This window comes from Candoia aspera, chromosome 3, assembly GCF_035149785.1.
Source record: "Candoia aspera isolate rCanAsp1 chromosome 3, rCanAsp1.hap2, whole genome shotgun sequence".
Taxonomy (NCBI): Eukaryota; Metazoa; Chordata; class Lepidosauria; order Squamata; family Boidae; genus Candoia; species Candoia aspera.
Genome location: NC_086155.1, coordinates 156119657 through 156141299, shown reverse-complemented (window position 1 = coordinate 156141299; position 21643 = coordinate 156119657). Strand labels below are relative to the sequence as shown.

The 21643-nt window shown below is 39.9% G+C and overlaps 1 protein-coding gene across 2 annotated transcripts; it reads left to right on the top strand.

The window, feature by feature from the left end:
- Positions 1–248: 248 nt before the first annotated feature.
- CIDEA (cell death inducing DFFA like effector a) lies at positions 249–16826 on the top strand. 2 transcript variants are annotated; one of them, XM_063299088.1, is made up of 5 exons: positions 249–391; positions 3906–4062; positions 4424–4570; positions 5713–5897; positions 16503–16826. In XM_063299088.1, exons 1-5 carry the CDS (start codon positions 348–350, stop codon positions 16606–16608), a joined length of 639 nt encoding a protein of 212 aa, XP_063155158.1. In that variant the 5' UTR covers positions 249–347; the 3' UTR covers positions 16609–16826. The 2 variants fall into 2 exon arrangements, with proteins under 2 accessions (XP_063155158.1, XP_063155156.1); XM_063299086.1 differs by lacking the exon at positions 16503–16826 and adding an exon at positions 7918–8486 and having other exon boundaries at positions 259–391.
- Positions 16827–21643: the final 4817 nt, after the last annotated feature.

Genomic DNA, 21643 nt, shown 5'->3' with positions numbered 1-21643 from the left:
AAAGCCATGGTTTTCCTTGTAGCACTAAACAGTTCAGCAGTAAAAGGTGAGCAGAAACGAAAGAGGGGAGATGGCTTCAGATTATAAATTTGTAGACCATTACTAAAAATACCCTCTGGACTGCAAAAAGATCCAATCAGCCTTGTGCAAATAAAAGCGTCAGGCGCCACCCAAACGAAGATTCGCACACTCTGAAATCACTTCCCATCCGCGCACTGGGTTTCTGTCTCCTCTTTCGCCTCCGATCAATAGGCGGTCCTGCTGCGTAAAAGACAAGGAGGGCGGAGCGCTCTTGCTCATAAGGAGTAGCGGAGGCGGTCGTAGGCGAGAGGGGAGAGTAGGTGGCGATGGCTGTGGAAAGCGCTCGCGATTACGCGGTGGTTTTGCTGCGGTAAGTATGCTGCAACTTAAGCCGGCAACTATCCCATATACCCCGTGGGGTGCGCGCGCGCGCGTGTTCTGGTTACCAAGGCAACCTGTCGGGGTGTTTGCTGGCGCAGCTGAAGTCGCCTAGCCTCTCCCTTTCCGACGGCGTTGCATTTTCTAGCCCGGGAAGCGCCTTTGTCTCGCGCTGCTCGGCGCCTCATCTTCCCCCGCCAGACCCATCCATGGCTGCAACGTCTGTCCTCAACCCGGGCTTGGCGTTGGCTATCGACTGGCGATCCTCCAGCGAGGTGTTTTCCGGTACCCACGCCTTGTTGCCTCTCCGCCACATCGTCAGCTAGTGAACTGGGGAGCCTCCGGGTGTCGCCTTGACCTCGGTTGCCGAGAGGAAAGGAAGCTACTTGGCTCGCTCCCTTCGTGTGTATTCGTCGGGGTGCTTTTTACACTGCGAGAAAAGACGAGCTCCGCTGCTTTGTAGTGGCTTAAAGTATTGCTAAATTAAAATGGCCTGTTGGGGTGACTGCCTGGCTGACACAGCTCATCGTAAAATTCGTATTCCAGATGTAACTGTCCAGTCCTTGGCATAAGCTAGAAAGCATGTTAAATACATGAAGCCTTTTTTTTGGAAAGGGACTCTGAACAAAATGTGAGTTTTTTACCTCTTAAGCCATTAAACCAAAGCAGGGGCATAGTTAGGGTACAGTTCAGAATGTTGTACCAACCCAGGCACTTTTGTTAATTCAGCACGCTATGACAAATACAGATATATGCAGCCTAAGCTCATGGAGAAAAGGTGGGGTAGAAGTGTAATAAAAATAAATTACAGATAATCCTTGTTTAGTGACTATCTCATTTAGCAACCATTCACAGTTCTGATGGTGATAAAAAGTAGGTTTATGACCAATCTCACATTTACAACCTTTGCTGGTCTGCAAAGCTGAAATAAAATCATAAGCACAGTTGCAGTTTTACTTAGTGACTGCTTTGAATAATGACCAAGTTGCTGGTCCCAATTGTGGTCACTAAATGAGAACTACCTGTAGACTGGTGTGATGAACACTAAAAATTAAGCTGGACAAGCATACATTGAGCTAGACTTTTGCTGAGATCAAGCATTATCAAGTAAGCATCACTAGTATTGATGTTTCAAACCCTTGAAAAAGCTTTACTTAAAGCTGACCCATTCAGTTAAGGATTGGATGTCATGTGAGCTTTAATCACAGTGTGATTGAATACCTATTTAGCATTTTTTTTCCATTGAAAACCTTTGCTGCAGTTAGTCTGACTCATTAATTGCACTGCTTTTTCCATAAGGCCTTCAGGGACATAAAGCCTTTTTGGAAACAAATGTCACACAACCCAAGATGATCTGAAGTAGACAGCCTATGCACTTGCAGCCATATTGAAAGTTTGCGCAAACCTATTTTGTAAGCTCGTAATGCAATTTGATGCCATTTTGCTCTAATAAACTGTGGCTGAGTTTTGAGCCTATGGTATTATGTGAACTGGTGGTGAGATATTTTTTTATTCCAGTACAGAAATGTTAAGGGCAACAGCAGCTGGAACATCAAAGGACATTAGGGTAAAAAGGTTGTAAATCCTGCTTTACAAGGCTGCAATTCTAGACATATGCAGCAGCTTGCTTCTTAGGCCCCATATTTGTTGCAAATTTGCCTTGGACTAACAAATAGTTTTATTAAAAGGCTTAAGAAATATGGGGCAATATAAGGAAGAATGTTTAAATCTGTATTGCATTGTTGACAGAGTCACAAGTGGTCTATCAAATTATGTATTCCTCTGACATGAATCTTACTGCTGTAATTGGCATCAGGTGTACCTGAAGAAATGCCTGTACCTAGTGAGATTTTGGATAGGTCCCCCTGGCAATCAAGCGAAAGCTAAAACCAGCCTTCTCTAACCAAACACCTTCCAAATATATTGCACTAAATTCTTATAAATTAACCAGAAGTAAGAGCTCAATGGATAAATTAAGCTGTAAATTATATCTTACAGTAGGAATTATATTAGCTAATGTAACCAGTTGTCCAACTTTCTACATATAATAGCTCGACTCTCCTTTGACGTTCCTTTAAAGCAGGGGTTGACAAACCTTTTGCATGGGCGGGTGGTAGTTTCCTGAAAATGGGGGGAATGTTCTTTTGGGGTTCCTTTTAAAATCTCTGAACTTTCATTTTGTTCCCTTTTTTAGGTGCACTAAACTTGACTTAGCAAATCATTTTTCCTTAAGTGTCCTGGTAAAAGCTCCTGAAAAAACATGCTACCAGGTTTTGGCAATCTGCAGCTGGATTTAAAGTCATGATTCTTGCTATGCCCTTAAGATCCACAAAAGGGTTCAAGGTGTACAATTGGTCTGTCAATTCCCTGCCCCTGCATTAATGGCAATAAAACCATTGTTGGTGGTACCTAATATTAGCTTCATCCATTAAACTGTTTAACTGGTTGCTAATAAAAAGCTGGTGAACTTTCTAATCTTATATAGTTCAAATATATTTTGTAGGAGAGAGCCTGCTGAAATCTTATGCCCAGAATAAAAGTCCCATAATGTGCTAGTATGGACTGAAAATGACTTGTTTTTGGCCAATGACAAAGCCAAGAAGGTGGCGTTATATTGGCAGCTTAAGGTTTGATCTGGATACGAAAGAGGAAGAAGAATGTGCTAGTATTAAATATAGTTACAAGCCATTAGACCCTTTAACTGGACATTAAAGCTAGGTTGGAGAAATCTAGTATGGTCTCAAATCTTTGTTTGCTTTTTCAGCTGGTGGGTCATCATAGTTAAGCTGGCAAGGCCTCCAGTTATTAGTATTCTAAAGATATAATGCTAATATGGAAACTCTCCCAAATGAGATTTATCTTTAGGTGGGTTTGCAAACCATTAATGGTCTGTACCCAGATAGCCATATTCAGTTTACTGAAATTGGCCAAAAATGAACATAGGAGACATTCTACAAACTGGATACAATAGAAAAGCTGTTATTTTCCGTAAGAATAAAATTAGTAAACTTGCCAGCTATGTCAAGTTAAGAGTTGCCTTCATTCCCTCTACAAAAAGGAATATGGATCCAGGTTGGGGGGGGTTCAGACAAAGGCTGTGTTTGGCTTTTGTGTGCATGTCACAGGTGGCTCCTAGAATGGGTGGGCCTAAAATAAAAACTAAATTTGAAGTATGTCATTGAAAAACAAAAAGCTCATGCCAGATCCTTCTGGACTTGTAATTCAGCAAGCAGTTTGAGGAAGCAGCCATATGTTTAGCAATAGATTTAGCAATAGATTTTGGGAAAACTACAGCCTGCTTTTCTTAGATATTTCTGGAATACAACTCCCCAAATTCCAAATCAGCAAGGCCAGTTCATGCTGGCTAAGAATTTCAGCTGTAGGGACTATAATATATCAGTGGCTCCAGAGTGGTAAAGGCTGCTAATTGAAACTTCTTAACTGAAACTTCCACAGTTAGTAGGGACACTGAACTATGGTAAAGAAGTACTGTATTTCTGTTTCAGATCTCTAGTATCAGTGGGAACATCAGTAGGATCAGTAACAAGACAAGCCCTGCTTGCTCCTCTTCCATCTGCAGCTCGGCCTTTCCGTATTTGTAACCATGACAGAAGCAGCCGGAAAGGAGTTGTGGCAAGCAGTTTACAGGAGCTTATCAACAAGGTTTGACTCTCTGAAAAAACATAAGCCTGCTAATCATGCCTTAAACGTTCTTGTTCCAGAACCGTTAAAAGTTTCTGTTGTGCTCCAAATGCCTGGGATAGTTTCTGCTTAGATTCTCTAGATAGCTTACAGTACCTTTACTACATAATCCTGAATATAGTGTCAGGAAGAATTAAGATCTGTATTTTGATTGCACAGTAGATGTTAAAATGCATCTTCTACTTTACACACACAACAGAACTACTGCAAAAGATCTCTGGGTTATTTGCAGTAAATCAGAAATGCTTTCTACCTGCCTTATGGGATAGCTTTAATAAAGGGGCATTTAAAACTAAGCTTTCTTGAACTTCTTCATCTGTAGACCTTGGATGCGTTGATGATAACTGCTGGATTAATAACACTGGTTCTAGAAGAAGATGGAACAGTGGTGGATACTGAAGACTTCTTCCAGTCACTAGGGGATAATACACAACTCATGCTTTTGGATAAGGGACAGAAATGGAAGCCAGTAAGTGTTCCCCTCTAAAGTAGTGCACTACAGCCAACAACAAGCTTGGTATGACTTTCTTCTGCATTTGTCTCAGAAGCAGTACCGCAAGTGTCATTGAGTGAAGAGAATTGGGGAGAATCAAAGCCTTGTGTGTTGTGTTGTGTCAGCTCAGAGGGCAGAGAAAAAATTATATAAATAAATAATGGCCTCAAGGTCTATTCAAGTGTGCCCAGAACAATGTTTCTCTTCTTGTAATATTTTTCCTCTGGTTTACAGAAGTGACCCACAATCAGTCTCTTTCCAAAAACTTTTATGAGCTGCTTCTCTATCATTTTTCTTAGTCCTCATCCTTCCTTACCTCACTCTGTCATTTGATTTGTGCCATGTAAGTCTAGCTAGCTCTATTTTTGAAGGAAAGCATTAATTTTCTTATATGCATTACTGTTTTTCTTACCTGGCTGGCTGTATTTCTGAATTCTGCAATTCTGTGCAATTAGTTAAGATGTCACTACTATTACTACTATTAAGAGTTATCTTTCACGAACTAAATAGGAACAGGAGTTATTCAGCTTCCTTAACTTGTCTCACTGTTTAGTTGTTTCAGCTTCTGGTTCTACTTTGCCTACTGAATATTGACTCTAAACCATAACATATTTTCCCAGTATTTCCCTTATTGAGTTGCCTGAATTTACACTTGTAAATGTTTGTATGTATTTGCCATAGTTTAGTATGTTGCTATCAGAGATTTTAACATATTAAAGCATACCTTGACAAATGCTTCTGTTCCAAACGTAACAGCATATTATTACACAAATGGAAACTAATGTATGAAATTCAGTCTTGTTTTTAGCTGAAAAAAATGTACTAGTCAGCCATGTAAACTTAAGCCTTGTTTTTATGATGGTGGTGACACTGGGTCTGCCATTATGTAATACTATAACTTAATTAATTGGGTTGTTGTAGTTATGGGAGAAATAATTATGTGTCGGTCTTCTGTTTTTGAAGGAAGGGTGGTATCCAAATCCATATCTCCAAGTTAAAAGAAGAGAAAGAAACACTTAAACTTGTCCCAAACTTTCAGTACAATATAACAGGCATTGCAAATGTTTGGGCAAATAAAATCTAATGTTTCATGCATGTTTTTCTGCATTTTGATATAGGGACCAAATTATGGTACTGCAACAATACAGCAACCAAAGAAAATGGGAGTAGCAAATATTACTTTGGATTTGTACAAACTGAATCCTAAGGACTTCATTGGTTGTCTGAATGTAAAAGCTACCTTCTATGAAATCTATTCTGTGTCCTATGACATCAAGTGTATGGGAGCAAAAACTGTTCTAAGGTAAGTGTACATTTCTAGTGTTGAACATGGAAGCAAAATTATTACAGATGTTCTAATGAAACATTACTAATAGCTTATGTAATCAGAAAAATAGCAAATTCCACCTTTGGCTGCAACAAGAGCTTATGGAAGGCTTTAGATTCTTACAGGCTAAACTAGGGCAAATTGTAGTCTTATGTCTTTATTATCTTAAGCAGGCCAAAGGTCATAAGAGAAGCCCTCCTGGACTAGAAGTCTATCAGGTATAGGTGCCTATGAAAAGGCCACAAATCAAATATGAGCACATCTGACTGAACTGGAGGGATCAAGGTAGATACCACCCCCCCCCCATAAACCATGGAGGCATTCTGCGACTTATCTCTCAGGCTAACCTACTTCAAGGGTGGTTATGAGGTGACAGTGATGGGTGAATCTAGATATGGTGCATTAGGCTTTTTAGAGGAAGCATGGAATGTAAGAATAAGAAACAACTACCTCAGGCGGAATCACTAGCTTATTTATTTCCATAGTTTAGCTGAGCAATATTGGATGCTTAGTATTAACATCCAATGGTGCAATAGGAAAAACAAAAATTCTTTGTTGACATAAATAATTTTGATAAGCCTCAGCTTATTGAATGCTAACTCCATGCTTGCTTCATTTAAAGTAAAAGTGTTGAAAACATAATTTATTAAACTTGTACGCTGCCCGACTCAGTATAATATCAAACAATTGCTGCAGCCATTTTCTACTTTAACTCTTTCTATACAAATGCTGTGCAGATAGTTAAGGCTGTAGAAGCTAAATGTCATTGTCTAAAGTCCTGAAAGAATTAAACCTTCATGTTTAGAATGACATGTAAGAAACAACTACAGTCAAGCAGTCTTATAAAATACTTCTTAAACTGAGAAAATACTAGAAGTCAGTAATTCTGCTACCTTGATGTAGTTTACAATGGGAATTTAATATTCAGCAATAGATAGATATGATAACATGACATTTTAAAATAATTGGGCTGAGCTGAATTAAAGAACTAGCAACTGAAAATGTTTGAAGTCTTGGATATTGAGGCACTAGATGATGGTAGTGCCTATAGCTTCTCATGTGAGAACTTAATATGTAACTGTTGTGGAATGGGAATGGGAATACATTTCCCAGAATGAAATGGAAGTTGGAACTTACGCATTAATATTTTTAAATCTAAAAAATATTACTGTGCATCTCGCACTGACATTTTTCTATGATGAAATTAAGACAGTGACTTTTATGGGGCAACCTAATCTTGAAGTAATAATTTATTTTAATAAGTTTCTATCAGCAGCCATAATAACTTGATCGCCAGAAAAATCCTTTGTTGAATAAATTAGATATTCAAATGTGGTAGAAACTTCTTTTAAAGAAGCAACTGATCTTATGACTATTTTGTACATTACACTAATCAAGTTTAACCATGGTTTGTTATAAGCCACTATTGATTATTAAGTTTGTACAATACATTAACCCAAAACAGGCAAAAACCAGGTTTTGAGATTCACCCAATATCAATATATTAATTGCCCTTAATATCTAAATTATAGAACAGTGTATATGTATAAAACCACAGTGCTACACTCAATTTACAGCAAATCAGCAGAAAAATTATTAGCAAAACTGAAAATGCAGCGTTAAGCTTTTGTTGAAAGGAATTTTGTTTCAGGCAGATCTCCTTAGGATGTCCCATAGCTGAAGCCACAACAGAAAAGACAGTCTTGTGTCATTGACATAGACATCTAAAGTCAGCTGCAGATGACCTTAGAATGCAGTCTGTATTAGAAAAGGAGGTGCTTTCATTATGAACTTCTCCCAATATCTCCAGCAATTGAGGGCAATAGCATTTTGAAATTGGCTAGAATTGAAAAGAATGACAGTTTAAAAAATGCTACTTATAACAGCGCTGCTTTGGACAAACTGAACCATCTTTGTCAGATAACACATTGCTGTAATGGTCTGGTAACCATCCAATTGGCCAAGTGGACTAAGCCAAGTGTTATCTTCTTCACAGGAGGATGCTTCGTTTTCTATCACAGGTTGCCCAAGTAACAGGGCAACTTCTTCTCCACACCGGAACATACATGCTACAATTAATGGGTGATTATGAAGATGGTCTGGTTACGGGTGCCAAACACTAAAGTGAACATAAGAGCCTTTTTAACTGCTTGTTTGTCCACCTAACACTATAAGCCGGTTTTGGGAAGGAGAGATTGAGTTACACCTTAATATATTAAGTATCTCAAGTTTAACTTGGTACACAAATATACTTTAATGTTTAGGCTTTTATTTAAGGTAATGATGTCATAACTGTAAATATGGTCGGAATCTTTTTAATGTAACGAAGAGAAATGTATTTAAGTTGAGGAATTCTTGTGCCATAAACTTCCACTATGAAGTTCTTCACATAGCAACACATGACTCATACTGACTGAGAACTTTATTTAATTCACGTGTGAACAGTCATATTGCAAACTCTGAAGTCTCTGACTTTTTTTTTTTTTGCAGAAACTCAGCATTAACCTCAGCTGTATTTAAAACTCTCTCGTTGTTGCTAATCTATAAATAAACACATCTCAGTATTAAAAATGTTCTCCCTTATTTTTCAGAAATCACCTCTACCATTATCTTAGTTGTTCAAACACTGCTTATAGTTGTTAAAAGAAGGATGATTTTGCCAACAAAAATAAATATTGCCTAAATGGATTTAACTTAATGGTTAAAGCCAAGCTGCTTAGTCTAACATTTATATTAAGACATAGCCCCATCTTTCCTCCTCATGCAGTCTCCCAGGCACTTATCAGCATCAGGACAAGCCTTGGCCTCAAAACTATTAGACTTGCAAAGGACTGATAACATTTCACTTGACAGAAAATACCAAACACTTTCTCCTCCTCCCTGAGTTGCATGGTGGAGCACAGAGTGAGAACATTTCACTTCCAACCTACTGTTCCTTACTTAAGCAAAGGTACAGTAACTATCCTGATGCAAGAGGTCTGGGAAGCTTAGAATATCTGTGGAAAATAATAACTTCAATTGATAGGAAGTTAGCTGAACGGCTGTACAGGACCTGGAGGTTTTCCAGGAAGCAAAGTTTTTAATTTTTTTTAAGAAATAGCTAGGGAAACCTGAGGCTAGAGCTCCTACAGTCTCTTTATGGCTATGCTTCTGTTAGGAGCACAACAATCTAAAGTTTGACTCTTAGGAATCCCCCTTCAGCAGAGACTTGGATGTAATGATCTGTATAGAAAAACCTAGGTACTTAATGGTGGGGCACATCGGACCTCTAGGACTGATCTCAAACCTGCATATCCAGAGTTATTGCAGATCTCCAAGAACAGGGTTGAATTACAATAGCAGTGACATCCAGAAACTAAAAAAGCACACAGTGGTGGCTTGTCATCATCTGATAATGTAACAAAAGGAAGAAGGTCCCTTAGTTCTGGCAAAGGAAAGTAAAAGCTTTGTGGCTGCTGTGAGACATAGATTGAGTGTTCATACTGTCTAGGCCAGCCTTGCTCAAGTGGGGTTCCATGAGAGATCATGACTGGAAAGAAAAAGGTTTTGGAACAGCATGCACTATTTGTGTGTGTGTGTGTGTGTGTGTGTGTGTGTGTATTCATCAAATTTTGCCACCACCCATCTCCCCCCAGAGGAGGGACTCTGGGCAGTTTACAATAAAGGTAAAAGATTTAAAATACAATAAAGCCATAAATAATACATTAAATATAAATATAAATACAAAATATAAATATAAAATCCAGATGGCAATGAAAGTTCTAATTCAGTTCATGTATATGAGGGCCATTTTAATGCACTATACAATGCTAGTTGTAGATATAATTTTATGCAATTATTTCAAGGGTTCATCCAGGGTAAAAAAGTTAAAGGCTGATCTAGACTATGCTTTGCTTAACAGACATAGATGACTGGGTCCACACAACACATCAAACCTAAATCAGAAGGCTTCAGTGGCGTAGTACATTGTGTGATTCCAGTTGGTGTGGTCTGCTTATTTTGGGCTTTGTGCAACATGTGGTTTCCAAATCACAGTTAACACTTGATGCATTTTGCAAATCAGAATTGGCTTGAACAAACTATGGCTTAGCTTAAATGAATCAAGTTTAATAATGGTTCAGTTCTTCATCTTGCTGTGACTTGAACCCTTCCCAACATAACTCAATTGAACAGACATTTTCAAAACAGTTTTCCTTCCTCATCTAAAATGGTAGTTTGGGTGTACTGAGGCTTTCAGCAGATACTATCTTTACTATTTCTTTGCGAAATGTATTTATTTGAAAAAACAATGCAAATTAAAATCTGTGTAAATGTCTTACTACTGACAGCTAATGGAAAATAGAAGTAAGCTGAAACAACTGAATTTTATCAGCAGTCTGTGCCCCTTTCATGTTTACTTGCAGTCTTCTGCACAGTTTCCTAATCATCCAGTAAAAAAAAAGCATGTGAGATTAAATTGAAACAATTTCAAGGAGAATATTCAATCTCTGCATTGTCTTCATCTGTGCTTGACAATGTGCATTTATCTAAAACTACACAAATAGCTTTAGATAACAAACGGGCACATACATATAATTACAGCAATTCTTCAGTAGTTCTTCTGCTCCATAAAACAAAGTAGCAAAGTAGCAGACAACTTCAACAGGATTTACCTCATTCCACAACACCCCCCCCCCAACTGAAGATGTGTTCTGTAGTTACAACACAAATATTTCGTTGTATTAAGGCATTAACAATCCTGCACAATACATAGTTTCTGGCACACCAAGGATAAACTGCATCCCTCAGCTGGGCAATCTGAGATCCAACACTATAGCCCTCAAACCCTCTTTTTGTAGCCTCTGAAACCCTCTGTGACTGCAGTCACTGAATATGAGTGATGCAGTTTCTTGACATTTGGGGGCAGGAAACTAGCATAAACCCTAATATAGAGTAGGTAATGCAGGAAAACCCTATACTTCTCAAAATCATGCCTGGCCAACATGCATGACATGTTGACATCATGGTTCAAACCAAATGTTTATTTACCCTGCAAAAAATGGTGTCATCCTCCGCCCCTAGTCAGTTGTTCAGTCATTCAGTCACCTTAAATATGCAGCTGCCCCTGAAGAATGTTCAGAAGCTACAGCTGGTCCAGAATGTGGCTTGAATATTTATGGGTGCACCTTGAGACACCCATGTAACACCTCCATCCAGAGAGCTGCACTGATTCCCAGTTGGCTTCTGAATGGAATTCAAGGTGCTGGTTGTCAGCTTTACAGACATTCATGGTACTTGATATCTGTGGGACTGCCTTCTCCCAACAATATGATTGACTGTTAATAACTACTACTTTGAGTTCTTCTAAGCTTATGGTTGTGTCATGTATCAGCCACATTGTCTTCTATTTGCCTGTTTTTCATTGCCTTCAATTTTTCTAGACCTTGGAAAAATTTATTTCCCCTAGTCTGACTGTTCTTTCTTGTAACATGCTACCTCTTTTTAACTGTGTGCTTAAGGTTGCAAATGTAAGATGGTACTAAGAACAAATATATCCTATTCATCATGGCTCACCCTAATGTTAGGCAGAAGTTGAGTGCATTGAGGATAGCACACTGTAGAATGAAGCCCTGGTATATGCTAGTCTACTTGTCCTAACAGTCAGGAATCACGCTGAGACGAGGAGTAGGTCTCTAGTGTTTATTACTGCTACATAAGACAGAATCCTAACAAACTGAAGAAGCGTGGGAAAACCCAGACAGATAAACCCCAAGAGTTAAGGCGGGTCTGATCTGTGTCTCTTTGAATGGCTGCTTAATTCCTCAGTACTGCGCATGCGTTTTCCCCCCTGGATAGAGGCCCCCTCCTGCTCGCCATCAGTACTCATGACACTACTGTAGCTAATCTGAAAAATAATATGTCAAGAAAAGTGATAATCATGTCTGTGAAATCTACTTTTCTATATGAAGAGAATCTTCTGCATAAATCCTACCCCCAGAGGTGAGGTTAGCCCCATTGCTCCTGGCCTTCCGGAGGAATCTGAAGACTTGGCTCTGCTTCCTGGCTTGGGGTAGGGAGGGGAATCATCATGTTTGGGGATGGCTACTGCCCTAGAATGCTCATCACACACATGGACTGAGTTAGATCATCTGCCACTTGGATTTTATCTTTATATTTATTGTCTACTTGTAATTGTATTTTTATATACTGTATTTATATTGTATGTCTATTGTTTTAATTGATTATTTTGTTGTAAACTGTCCAGAGTCCCTCTGGTGGGAGGAGATGGGCGGTGACAAATTTGACAGAAAGACAGACAGACAGACAGACAGACAGACAGATAGATATAAAGAGCCTCACCTGTACTGTGAAGTAGTGCAGACCTAACTAGGTTGCCTGTCTTTCTGAGAATGATTCCATTGGTTAGTTAAAACCATTAGTATCAGTTTTAGTTTTTCCAGGAACTGCTAATCTTTATGGTAGGTCTGGCAAATCTTTATAAAGTTATTTTAAAGATGGTGTGTAAGTGAAGGTTTTGTTGTTGTTTATTCATTTAGTCACTTCCAACTCTTCGTGACTTCATGGACCAGCCCACGCCAGAGCTTCCTGTCGGTCGTCAACACCCCCAGCTCCCCCAGGGACGAGTCTGTCACCTCTAGAATATCATCCATCCACCTTGCCCTTGGTCAGCCCCTCTTCCTTTTGCCCTCCACTCTCCCTAGCATCAGCATCTTCTCCAGGGTGTCCTGTCTTCTCATTATGTGGCCAAAGTATTTCAGTTTTGCCTTTAATATTCCCTCAAGTGAGCAGTCTGGCTTTATTTCCTGGGGGATGGACTGGTTTGACCTTCTTGCAGTCCAAGGCACTCTCAGAATTTTCCTCCAACACCACAGTTCCAAAGCATCGATCTTCCTTCTCTCAGCCTTCCTTATGGTCCAGCTCTCGCAGCCATATGTTACTACGGGGAACACCATTGCTTTAACTATGCGGACCTTTGTTGTCAGTGTGATGACTCTGCTCTTAACTATTTTATTGAGATTGGCCATTGCTCTTCTCCCAAGGATTAAGCGTCTTCTGATTTCCTGACTGCAGTCAGCATCTGCAGTAATCTTCGCACCTAGAAATACAAAGTCTTTCACTGCTTCTACATGTTCTCCCTCTATTTGCCAGTTATCAATCAAGCTGGTTGCCATAATCTTGGTTTTTTTGAGGTCTAGCTGCAAGCCAGCTTTTGCACTTTCTTCTTTCACCTTTGTCATAAGGCTCCTCAGTTCCTCTTTGCTTTCAGCCATCAAAGTGGTATCATCTGCATATCTGAGATTGTTAATGTTTCTTCCAGCGATTTTAACTCCAGCCTTGGATTCGTCAAGCCCAGCATGTCGCATGATGTGTTCTGCATACAAGTTGAATAGGTAGGGTGAGAGTATACAGCCCTGCCGTATTCCTTTCCCAATCTTAAACCAGTCCGTTGTTCCGTGGTCTGTTCTTACTGTTGCTACTTGGTCGTTATACAGATTCTTCAGGAGGCATACAAGATGACTTGGTATCCCCATACCACTAAGAACTTGCCACAATTTGTTATGGTCCACACAGTCAAAGGCTTTAGAATAGTCAATAAAACAGAAATAGATGTTTTTCTGAAACTCCCTGGCTTTTTCTATTATCCAGCGGATATTGGCAATTTGGTCCCTAGTTCCTCTGCCTTTTCTAAACCCAGCTTGTACATCTGGCAATTCTCGCTCCATGAACTGCTGAAGTCTACCTTGCAGGATCTTGAGCATTACCTTACTGGCATGTGAAATGAGGGCCACTGTTCGATAGTTTGAACATTCTTTAGTGTTTCCCTTTTTTGGTATGGGGATATAAGTTGATTTTTTCCAATCGGATGGCCATTCTTGTGTTTTCCAAATTTGCTGGCATATAGCATGCATTACCTTGACAGCCTCATCTTGCAAGATTTTGAACAGTTCAGCTGGGATGCCATCGTCTCCTGCTGCCTTGTTATTAGCAATGCTTCTTAAGGCCCATTCAACCTCACTCTTCAGGATGTCTGGCTCTAGCTCACTGACCACACCGTCAAAGCTATCCCCGATATTGTTATCCTTCCTATACAGGTCTTCCGTATATTCTTGCCACCTTTTCTTGATCTCTTCTTCTTCTGTTAGGTCCTTGCCATCTTTGTTTTTGATCATACCCATTTTTGCCTGGAATTTACCTCCGATGTTTCTAATTTTCTGGAAGAGGTCTCTTGTCCTTCCTATTCTATTGTCTTCTTCCACTTCCGCGCATTGCTTGTTTAAAAATAATTCCTTATCTCTTCTGGCTAACCTCGAATTTTGCATTTAATTGGGCATATCTCCCCCTATCACTGTTGCCTTTTGCTTTCCTTCTTTCTTGGGCTACTTCTAGTGTCTCAGCAGACAGCCATTTTGCCCTCTTGGTTTTCTCTTTCTTTGGGATGTATTTTGTTGCCACCTCTTGAACAATGTTGAGAACTTCTGTCCATAGTTCTTCTGGGACCCTATCTACTAAGTCCAGTCCCTTTAATCTGTTCTTCACCTCCACTGCATATTCCTTAGGAATATTAGTGAGCTCATATCTAGCTGATCTGTGGGTCTTCCCTAATCTCTTTTGTCTGATCCTAAATTGTGCAAGAAGAAGTTCGTGATCGGAACTACAGTCAGCTCCAGGCCTTGTTTTTACCGACTGTACAGATGTCCGCCACCTTTGGCTGCAAAGGATGTAGTCAATCTGATTTCAGTGTTGTCCATCTGGTGAAGTCCATGTATAAAGCCGTCTCTTAGGTTGCTGGAAGAGAGTGTTTGTTATGCAGAGTGAATTGTCTTGGCAAAATTCTATCAGCCTATGTCCTGCTTTGTTTTGTTCTCCCAGGCCATGCTTACCTGTAATTCCAGGTGTCATTTGACTGCCCACCTTAGCATTCCAGTCTCCCGTGATGAAAATAACATCTCTTTTAGGCGTGTTGTCCAGTACGTGCTGCAGATCCTCATAGAACTGCTCTACTTCAGCTTCTTCAGCATCTGTGGTTGGGGCGTATATTTGGATGACTGTGATGTTAGATGGCTTGCCCTGAATTCGAATTGAGATCATTCTGTCGTTTTTTGGATTGTATCCAAGCACTGCTTTAGCCACTTTACTATTAATTATGAAGGCTACTCCATTTCTTCTGTGGTCCTCTTGTCCACAGTAGTAGATCTGGTGGTCATTTGATGTGAAGTGGCCCATTCCAGTCCATTTCAGTTCACTGACGCCCAGAATGTCTATCTTTAATCTTGACATCTCACCAATAACCACATCCAATTTGCCCTGGCTCATAGATCTTACATTCCAGGTTCCAATGGTGTGTTGATCCTTAGAACATCGGATTTGCCGTTCACCACCAGCACCATCGGCTGCTAGCCGTCCTTTCGGCTTTGAGCTAGCTGCGTCATCACGTCTGGGGCTAGTTGAACTCATCCTCTGTTCCTCCCCAGTAGCATTTTGACCATCTTCCGACCTGGGAGTCTCATCTTCCGATGGTATACCGACATATGTCTGGTTGTACTGATCCATTTAGTTTTCACGGCAAGAATACTGGGATGGGTTGCCATTACCTTCCCCAGGGATCGCATTTAGTCTGACCTCTCTGTCATGACCTTCCCGTCTTGGGTGGCCCTTCACGGTTTAGCTCATGGCATCATTGAGGTGCTCAAGCTCCAGCACCACAACAAGGTAATGATCTTTTGCTGAAGAAGTGAAGGTTAACTGTGCATAATTAACTGGTTCCTATAGATAGTAGATAGTAGGGACGCGGTGGCGCTGCGGGTTAAACCGCTGAGCTGCTGAACTTGCCGATCGAAAGGTCGGCGGTTCGAATCCACGCAGCGGGGTGAGCTTCTGTTGCTAGTCCCAGCTCCTGCACACCTAGCAGTTCGAAAACATGCAAATGTGAGTAGATTAATAGGTACCGCTTCGGCGGGAAGGTAACAGCGTTCCGTGTCGTCATGCCGGCCACATGACCATGGACGGGTCCTTACGGACAACGCTGGCTCCAAGGCTTAGAAACGGAGATGAGCACCGCCCCCTAGAGTCGGACTCGACTGGACTTAATGTCAAGGGAAACCTTTACCTTTACCTATAGATAGTAGAAGGGATTTCAAGTATGTGCTAGAATCTTAATTATTGTGTATATTACATCTCCCCATTTAGCTGCTTCAAGCAATTATCTAATTTTCTCTTCTCTTCATTTTATATGTTTAGTGCATATTGCAACGCTGTCCTTTATACAAAGCATGCCAATCATTTTGCATGCTTTGAAATATATTTCTGAATACACTATTCCTGGCACAATTCTCCAAACATCATATTGTTGAAGGGAAGCAAGACATAAGACCTCATACAAAATATTATTTTGACAAAGATAACCTATTGCTTGCAGATACTGTATATTTGTTTAAAGGAATACAGGGTTGGCCTTGGGCATGCAGAAGGAAGGAATGAGCAGTTAAGGGAGAGTTTACAGAAAAGTTCTCATGCTCCTGAGAAAGGGGAAAGTATGAGAAAGAAACTAAAACTACCCCACATTGATTTTGTTTAGTATAGATGGGACAGAGAAAAACTTGGACAGGCTTTCAAGACTGATGTCAGCCCTTCAAGACAGCCGAAGTCAAGAAGCAGGCACAGCAGGAATGGAATAACAGAATCTTGAAGAACCTCAGCAGTAGAAATAAATCAAAATAACATAAAATAACAGTAACTATAAATCAGCCCTCTATCAGGTGGGACACAAATACAATTTAGCTATTGCTGAAGGCCCACTGACATGGAGACAAGACACAGGATCATAGGATGTCTGTATTGAAAGAGCTGTGCTGGTTGCCAATAGCATACCAGGCAGATTTTAAGCTGTTGGTATTTACCCATAAAGCCCCTAATAGTTTATTGCCTGAGATTTAAAGGATTGCCTCTCCTATTACAACCTTGAGTTAAAATATGGGGTATAATCAAATAAATTAAAACCTAGTCACTTGCCATTTGACTTGTATCTAAGCATCCACTCATGCATCCTACAATGGATGCTTCAAGATCTAGAAATTTAATAGACTATTTGGGTTCTTAATAATTGCTGTGTGCGCTTGAACATGGGGGAAGTCATAACTAAAGGTAGATTAGAAGTTCCAGTGTTCAGGGTCTAGAATCTTGAGGGGGAGCTGGAAGAACATTCATCTGAAACCCAGAGAGCTACTGGCAGTCAATGGCTGGGTTCACACATTGCACTAAGGCATGGCTTATTTTAACCGTATGTTATTGAAGGAGTCACAGTGGACAGCATCACACATCATGATAAGTCACAAAGCATGGTTATAAATCACAGTGACTAGCTTCACCATCATACTAAATCAGAGCTAAAAGAGCCATACTTTAATAGGGTTCACACATTAATTAACTTACTGTGCAGTTTCTTTTGTTTTCACTTAGCATTTGTCAATCTCAATAATACCAAATTAGATGGATTAATTGGTTGACTCAAGATGACATGATCCTGACAACAGCATGAATTCCAAGCAAATTCTTGCACCATCAAAACATGTACTGTACATCCCCAGAAGAAATGGGAAATAACCAGTGCTGATGTCGGCTTTAAGAATGTGCAGCCTGCCTCCAGGAAGATTCCCATTTCTGTATAGAGAGGTAGTCTTAAGTCCAGATACAAACTTATGAACAGCAAGTGATGTGTGTGGCAAACAATTACACACAAACAAATCCTAGGCTTCTTTTTTCCCTCCTCCAGTATCAAAATTATCAAAATGCATTTTATCTTTCCCCTTGTTTAAATCTGTACAAGAACAACTGGCATAAAGGAGAATTAATTTATTTTAAAGGACATGGTAATACTTTTGCAAAACATGTCCTCAGCATAGTGACTACAACTGTGCCTTTGCTCTCTTTTCTCAATGCTCTTAATTCTGTGGTGCAACTGACATATAATGTAATCCCAAATTCTGGGCACACTGCTTAACAAATGGACCTTGACACAGATTTTTTTATTTGTGGGCAGGCTGTAGGGGTGGGATAAAGAAAGGCTGTTTTGACCGTTTTACATTCTCAGCATTCATATGCCTTTAAATCATGGGGTGTATGGCACTACAGCACACAGTTTTCATCTGTGCATTAACAACTAGTTTCATCTCTGAAAAATTCATTTTTGAATAAAACAGATGCAAGAATGTGACAATTCATTCTCTGGGACTTTTTAACAGGCTCTTTCAGTTTGCTGCTGAAAGACACAGCTTTATATCCGTGGTCAAAATGGAGCAGTCTTGTTTGAGCCAGGAGATACTGTGATTAGGGTGTGATTGCCACTTGTTTTTATATGGCCACATAACTGGAACTGTAAGGAATTATATTGCCCCACCTGCAGATATAATTTGATTGAATAGCCAAAAAACTTAAGGGCAAGTGGTGCAAATAGTTAAAGATTATCCCTCCCCAACTTGGTGCAGTTGAAATTATGACAAAACTCTTGCTGGAATTATGGAACTTGACATCTTGTAACATACCAGTGGAACTTTTCCTAAATTAAAGAAAGTAGCAAAGGTGTTGCAACAGAGGAAGAAAATGATCATGAGAAACAATTTTATTATTAATAAACATGCCTGACTGGAAGCCAAATGAAAAAAAAATCAAGCAATATGTGGGCTCATTCTTTCTCTCTCTTTCTGGTTATAGGTATATAATTTAAAATAAAGTCCCTCAAATCAACCTTGACTTTTTACATCACAACAGACAGCAGAAACTAAGTGCCTTTGGTTGATCTCAACAACAACAACAAAAAGCTAAGCAGTGTTTCAAATGAAAAGTATTTGGAAAGGAGGCCACCCAGAACTCCCAAGGTTGTAGGCTAGAATGTGAAATTGAAAAAAATATTCTGAAAGAAAGCAGTGACAAACCACTTTGCCTGCAGATAGATTATTTTCCTTTGCAAACTATTTGACAGTTGCACAGTACTTTTCAGTGCACTACTTTATGGCAACTTTGCCACCCTCTGAATGCATAATATCTAACTTAAAAAAGGCAGAGCAATGAAAAGCATATTTCATTTAGTATCAAATTCTTGTTTTAATTTCCTTGGCTCCTCTCTTTTTATCTTACAGTGAGAGGATCTGTCCCTTTCAAAATTAATGTTTGTTTTGTCATGTAACCCTTTGATTCCATCCTCCTGTTAAAAAATGATGATAGATTGTAAACAGTAGAGTTGATTTTTTGTTTAAGAAGGTTGGTAGGCAAACTCCATATTGCCTTCCTTGATGCGAGGGAACCTATGGTCTCCACTGCTTTCTTTTTTCTTGGCAATGTAGCAATCAAAAAGAGGAACAGAAGTAAGTTTATTTCAGTTGCAATACCAGTATCAGCTATGTTGATGTCAGGCATTGCAGATAAACAACTGTTTCAAAAGTTGGTTGTAGCCTTTCTTTAGTAGTCTTGATAAAGGCAACTGGTAAGCCTGAATGCTGAAAAGATGAAAAATATGAAATATGAAAAAATTCCCTGAAAGCAGGGGAAAGGTTCTACAAAACAGATTGAATATGCAAGAGCCACTCCATCAATTTTCTAGGACTTTAAACAATATTTCTATGGTTTCTTTGCTTAATTCTTATTTAGGCAGCACATACAAATGGTTTCAAGTAAGGTGGCTGTGTCTTTTGTAGTATACTAATTTACTGCTATGTAGCAATCAGTCATAATTTCCAATTCTTTTCCCTCATTAGCTGTACTCAGTAATATTTCAAATACAGCTGCAGTGCATGTTCTTCAGGACTATGTGTGTGTCTCAGGATTATGTGAATTTTTCTATGGTCTCCCATTCCTTAGCCTGAAGGAGACTCAAATAGCCCCTCCCTCCCAATATCTGTTGAAAGAATGAGGGGAAGGGATTACACCAGCATGGCAGGCTGGGAAATTCTGGGAGTTGAAGTCCACACATCTGGCAGTTTCCGAGGTTGAGAAGCCCTGGATTACACAGACATGGCCCCACACATCTCCTGATTGCAGGAAACCCATCCCTGCGGTCCATGTACATGACCAGTGTGGAAAAAGTAGCTCTAGGCACACAGATCCTTTCTCGCAATGATTAAAGGCATGGAAGTTGAGGGCTGCAGCCCTGCACTTATCATAAGCAGGGAGGAGTAGCCCATATAGCCTAATGCTGCAGTTCCTCCCAATAAGAGAACAATGCCCCTGCTTGCACTCTTGCTCCAAAATAACTGGGATTTGGAAATGTTTGGCTTTGGCTCAGTTGCGAATGTAGTGATCATTGGTTTCTTTTCAGCTCACTCTGCAGGGATGGAAGCATGAGCATACTCATCACTTTGCTGTTCCCAAAGCAACATTATTCCACCTGTTCCTTCCGGCTCTGAGTCACATCTCTGCCAGGCAAATACAAAATTGTTCCTTCTGGCTCTTCTCCCAATTCTGTGCTGGAAAACTCCACCCTAGCAGGTGGCCATGACTGAGATTCCAGATGCTTGGAATAGCCAATTGTCCCTTAGTGTTAACTGCACTTAAGACCAAGCCACAGTAAAGGAAGGGCCTTTTTGCATGGCTGCATCATAATTCGATGACCAATTTACAAAGGCAAACCAAGGGTGGGCAACTTTTTTCTGCTGAAGACCACATTCCTGCAGGAGTAATCTGCTAGAGGCGACACTGCATAGTTATGGTGGAAGAAGCAATGATTCCAGGGGTGGATGTGGTCAGAGCCCAAAGCGGACATGGACCCTATTTTTCTGGCACTCCCTTCCTTCCTTTCCTTCTGCTTTGTAGCAGGCTGCCCCAAAAGGGTTAGCTTTTTCCTTTCAAAGAAGATAAGGGATCACTTGCAAAGTGCCTTCAAAATAAGCCTGAGAGTCATGTATGGCAACAAGACTCCAGTAGCAAATCAGCACTGGCCCAAACCGAGCCTGTACTTTCCATCTTCCTGACCCTCTTGGGCACCTTCTCTATTTCTCAATCCACCAGAAGCAACAGTAAGAAAGAGCAATCATTGGGTGGGGTGGGGGGTTGGAGGCACCTTGTTGGCTGCTGGACAAAGCAGGAAGCTGCTTGCCTGATTCAATTCAGCTCCAGTTCCTAATTTGCCTTGTCATTTACCACTCATGTAGTTTTTGGCTCAGCTAGATGAAAACCAAACTTTGGCTTGGAAAATTCCAACTTTGGCTTGGAGGAAATGCCAGCCAAAGAAGGGGGATCTGGGAGGAAATCAATGTTCAGGTATTTATTTTAAATTAAGACTTTTTAAAATGTCTTAATTTAAAATAAATTAAAATTATTAAAATTATTTTAAATTAAATGCCCGTTCACAATAAAAAGGTAGGCTAAACACCGTTCAAACAGAGAATTATTTCAGTTTGTTGGGTGAGCTTATTAGGGCACAATATTAGTATAAAAATCATTCTTTAGAGTAAAAAGAATAGTTCAAAAAATTTAATTATGTTCTTTTAACTGGGAATGATCTGAATCAAGTGAAGCACTTTACTGATTTAAACGTACTTTTAAAACAGATGCTTAAATCTTCCCCAATGAAACAGGGAACTTTGATTTGTGGCCATTCGATCCACTCAGTGGATTATTAACACAAGAAATATAAATATGCAGTCACAGTATTATTATGTCATTTTGTTTCTATTCAAGATCTTAGTGTTTTTTTAAAAAGATGTAATTTAAAATTTTTAAATGTACCAATT

Excerpts from the sequence above, each read along its gene's own strand:
- CIDEA (XM_063299086.1), top strand. The coding sequence starts at position 348 with ATGGCTGTGGAAAGCGCTCGCGATTACGCGGTGGTTTTGCTGCG. Across the intron at positions 392-3,905 it reads TACGCGGTGGTTTTGCTGCG|ATCTCTAGTATCAGTGGGAA; the intron begins GTAAGTATGCTG and ends TTTCTGTTTCAG. Across the intron at positions 4,571-5,712 it reads AGGGACAGAAATGGAAGCCA|GGACCAAATTATGGTACTGC; the intron begins GTAAGTGTTCCC and ends ATTTTGATATAG.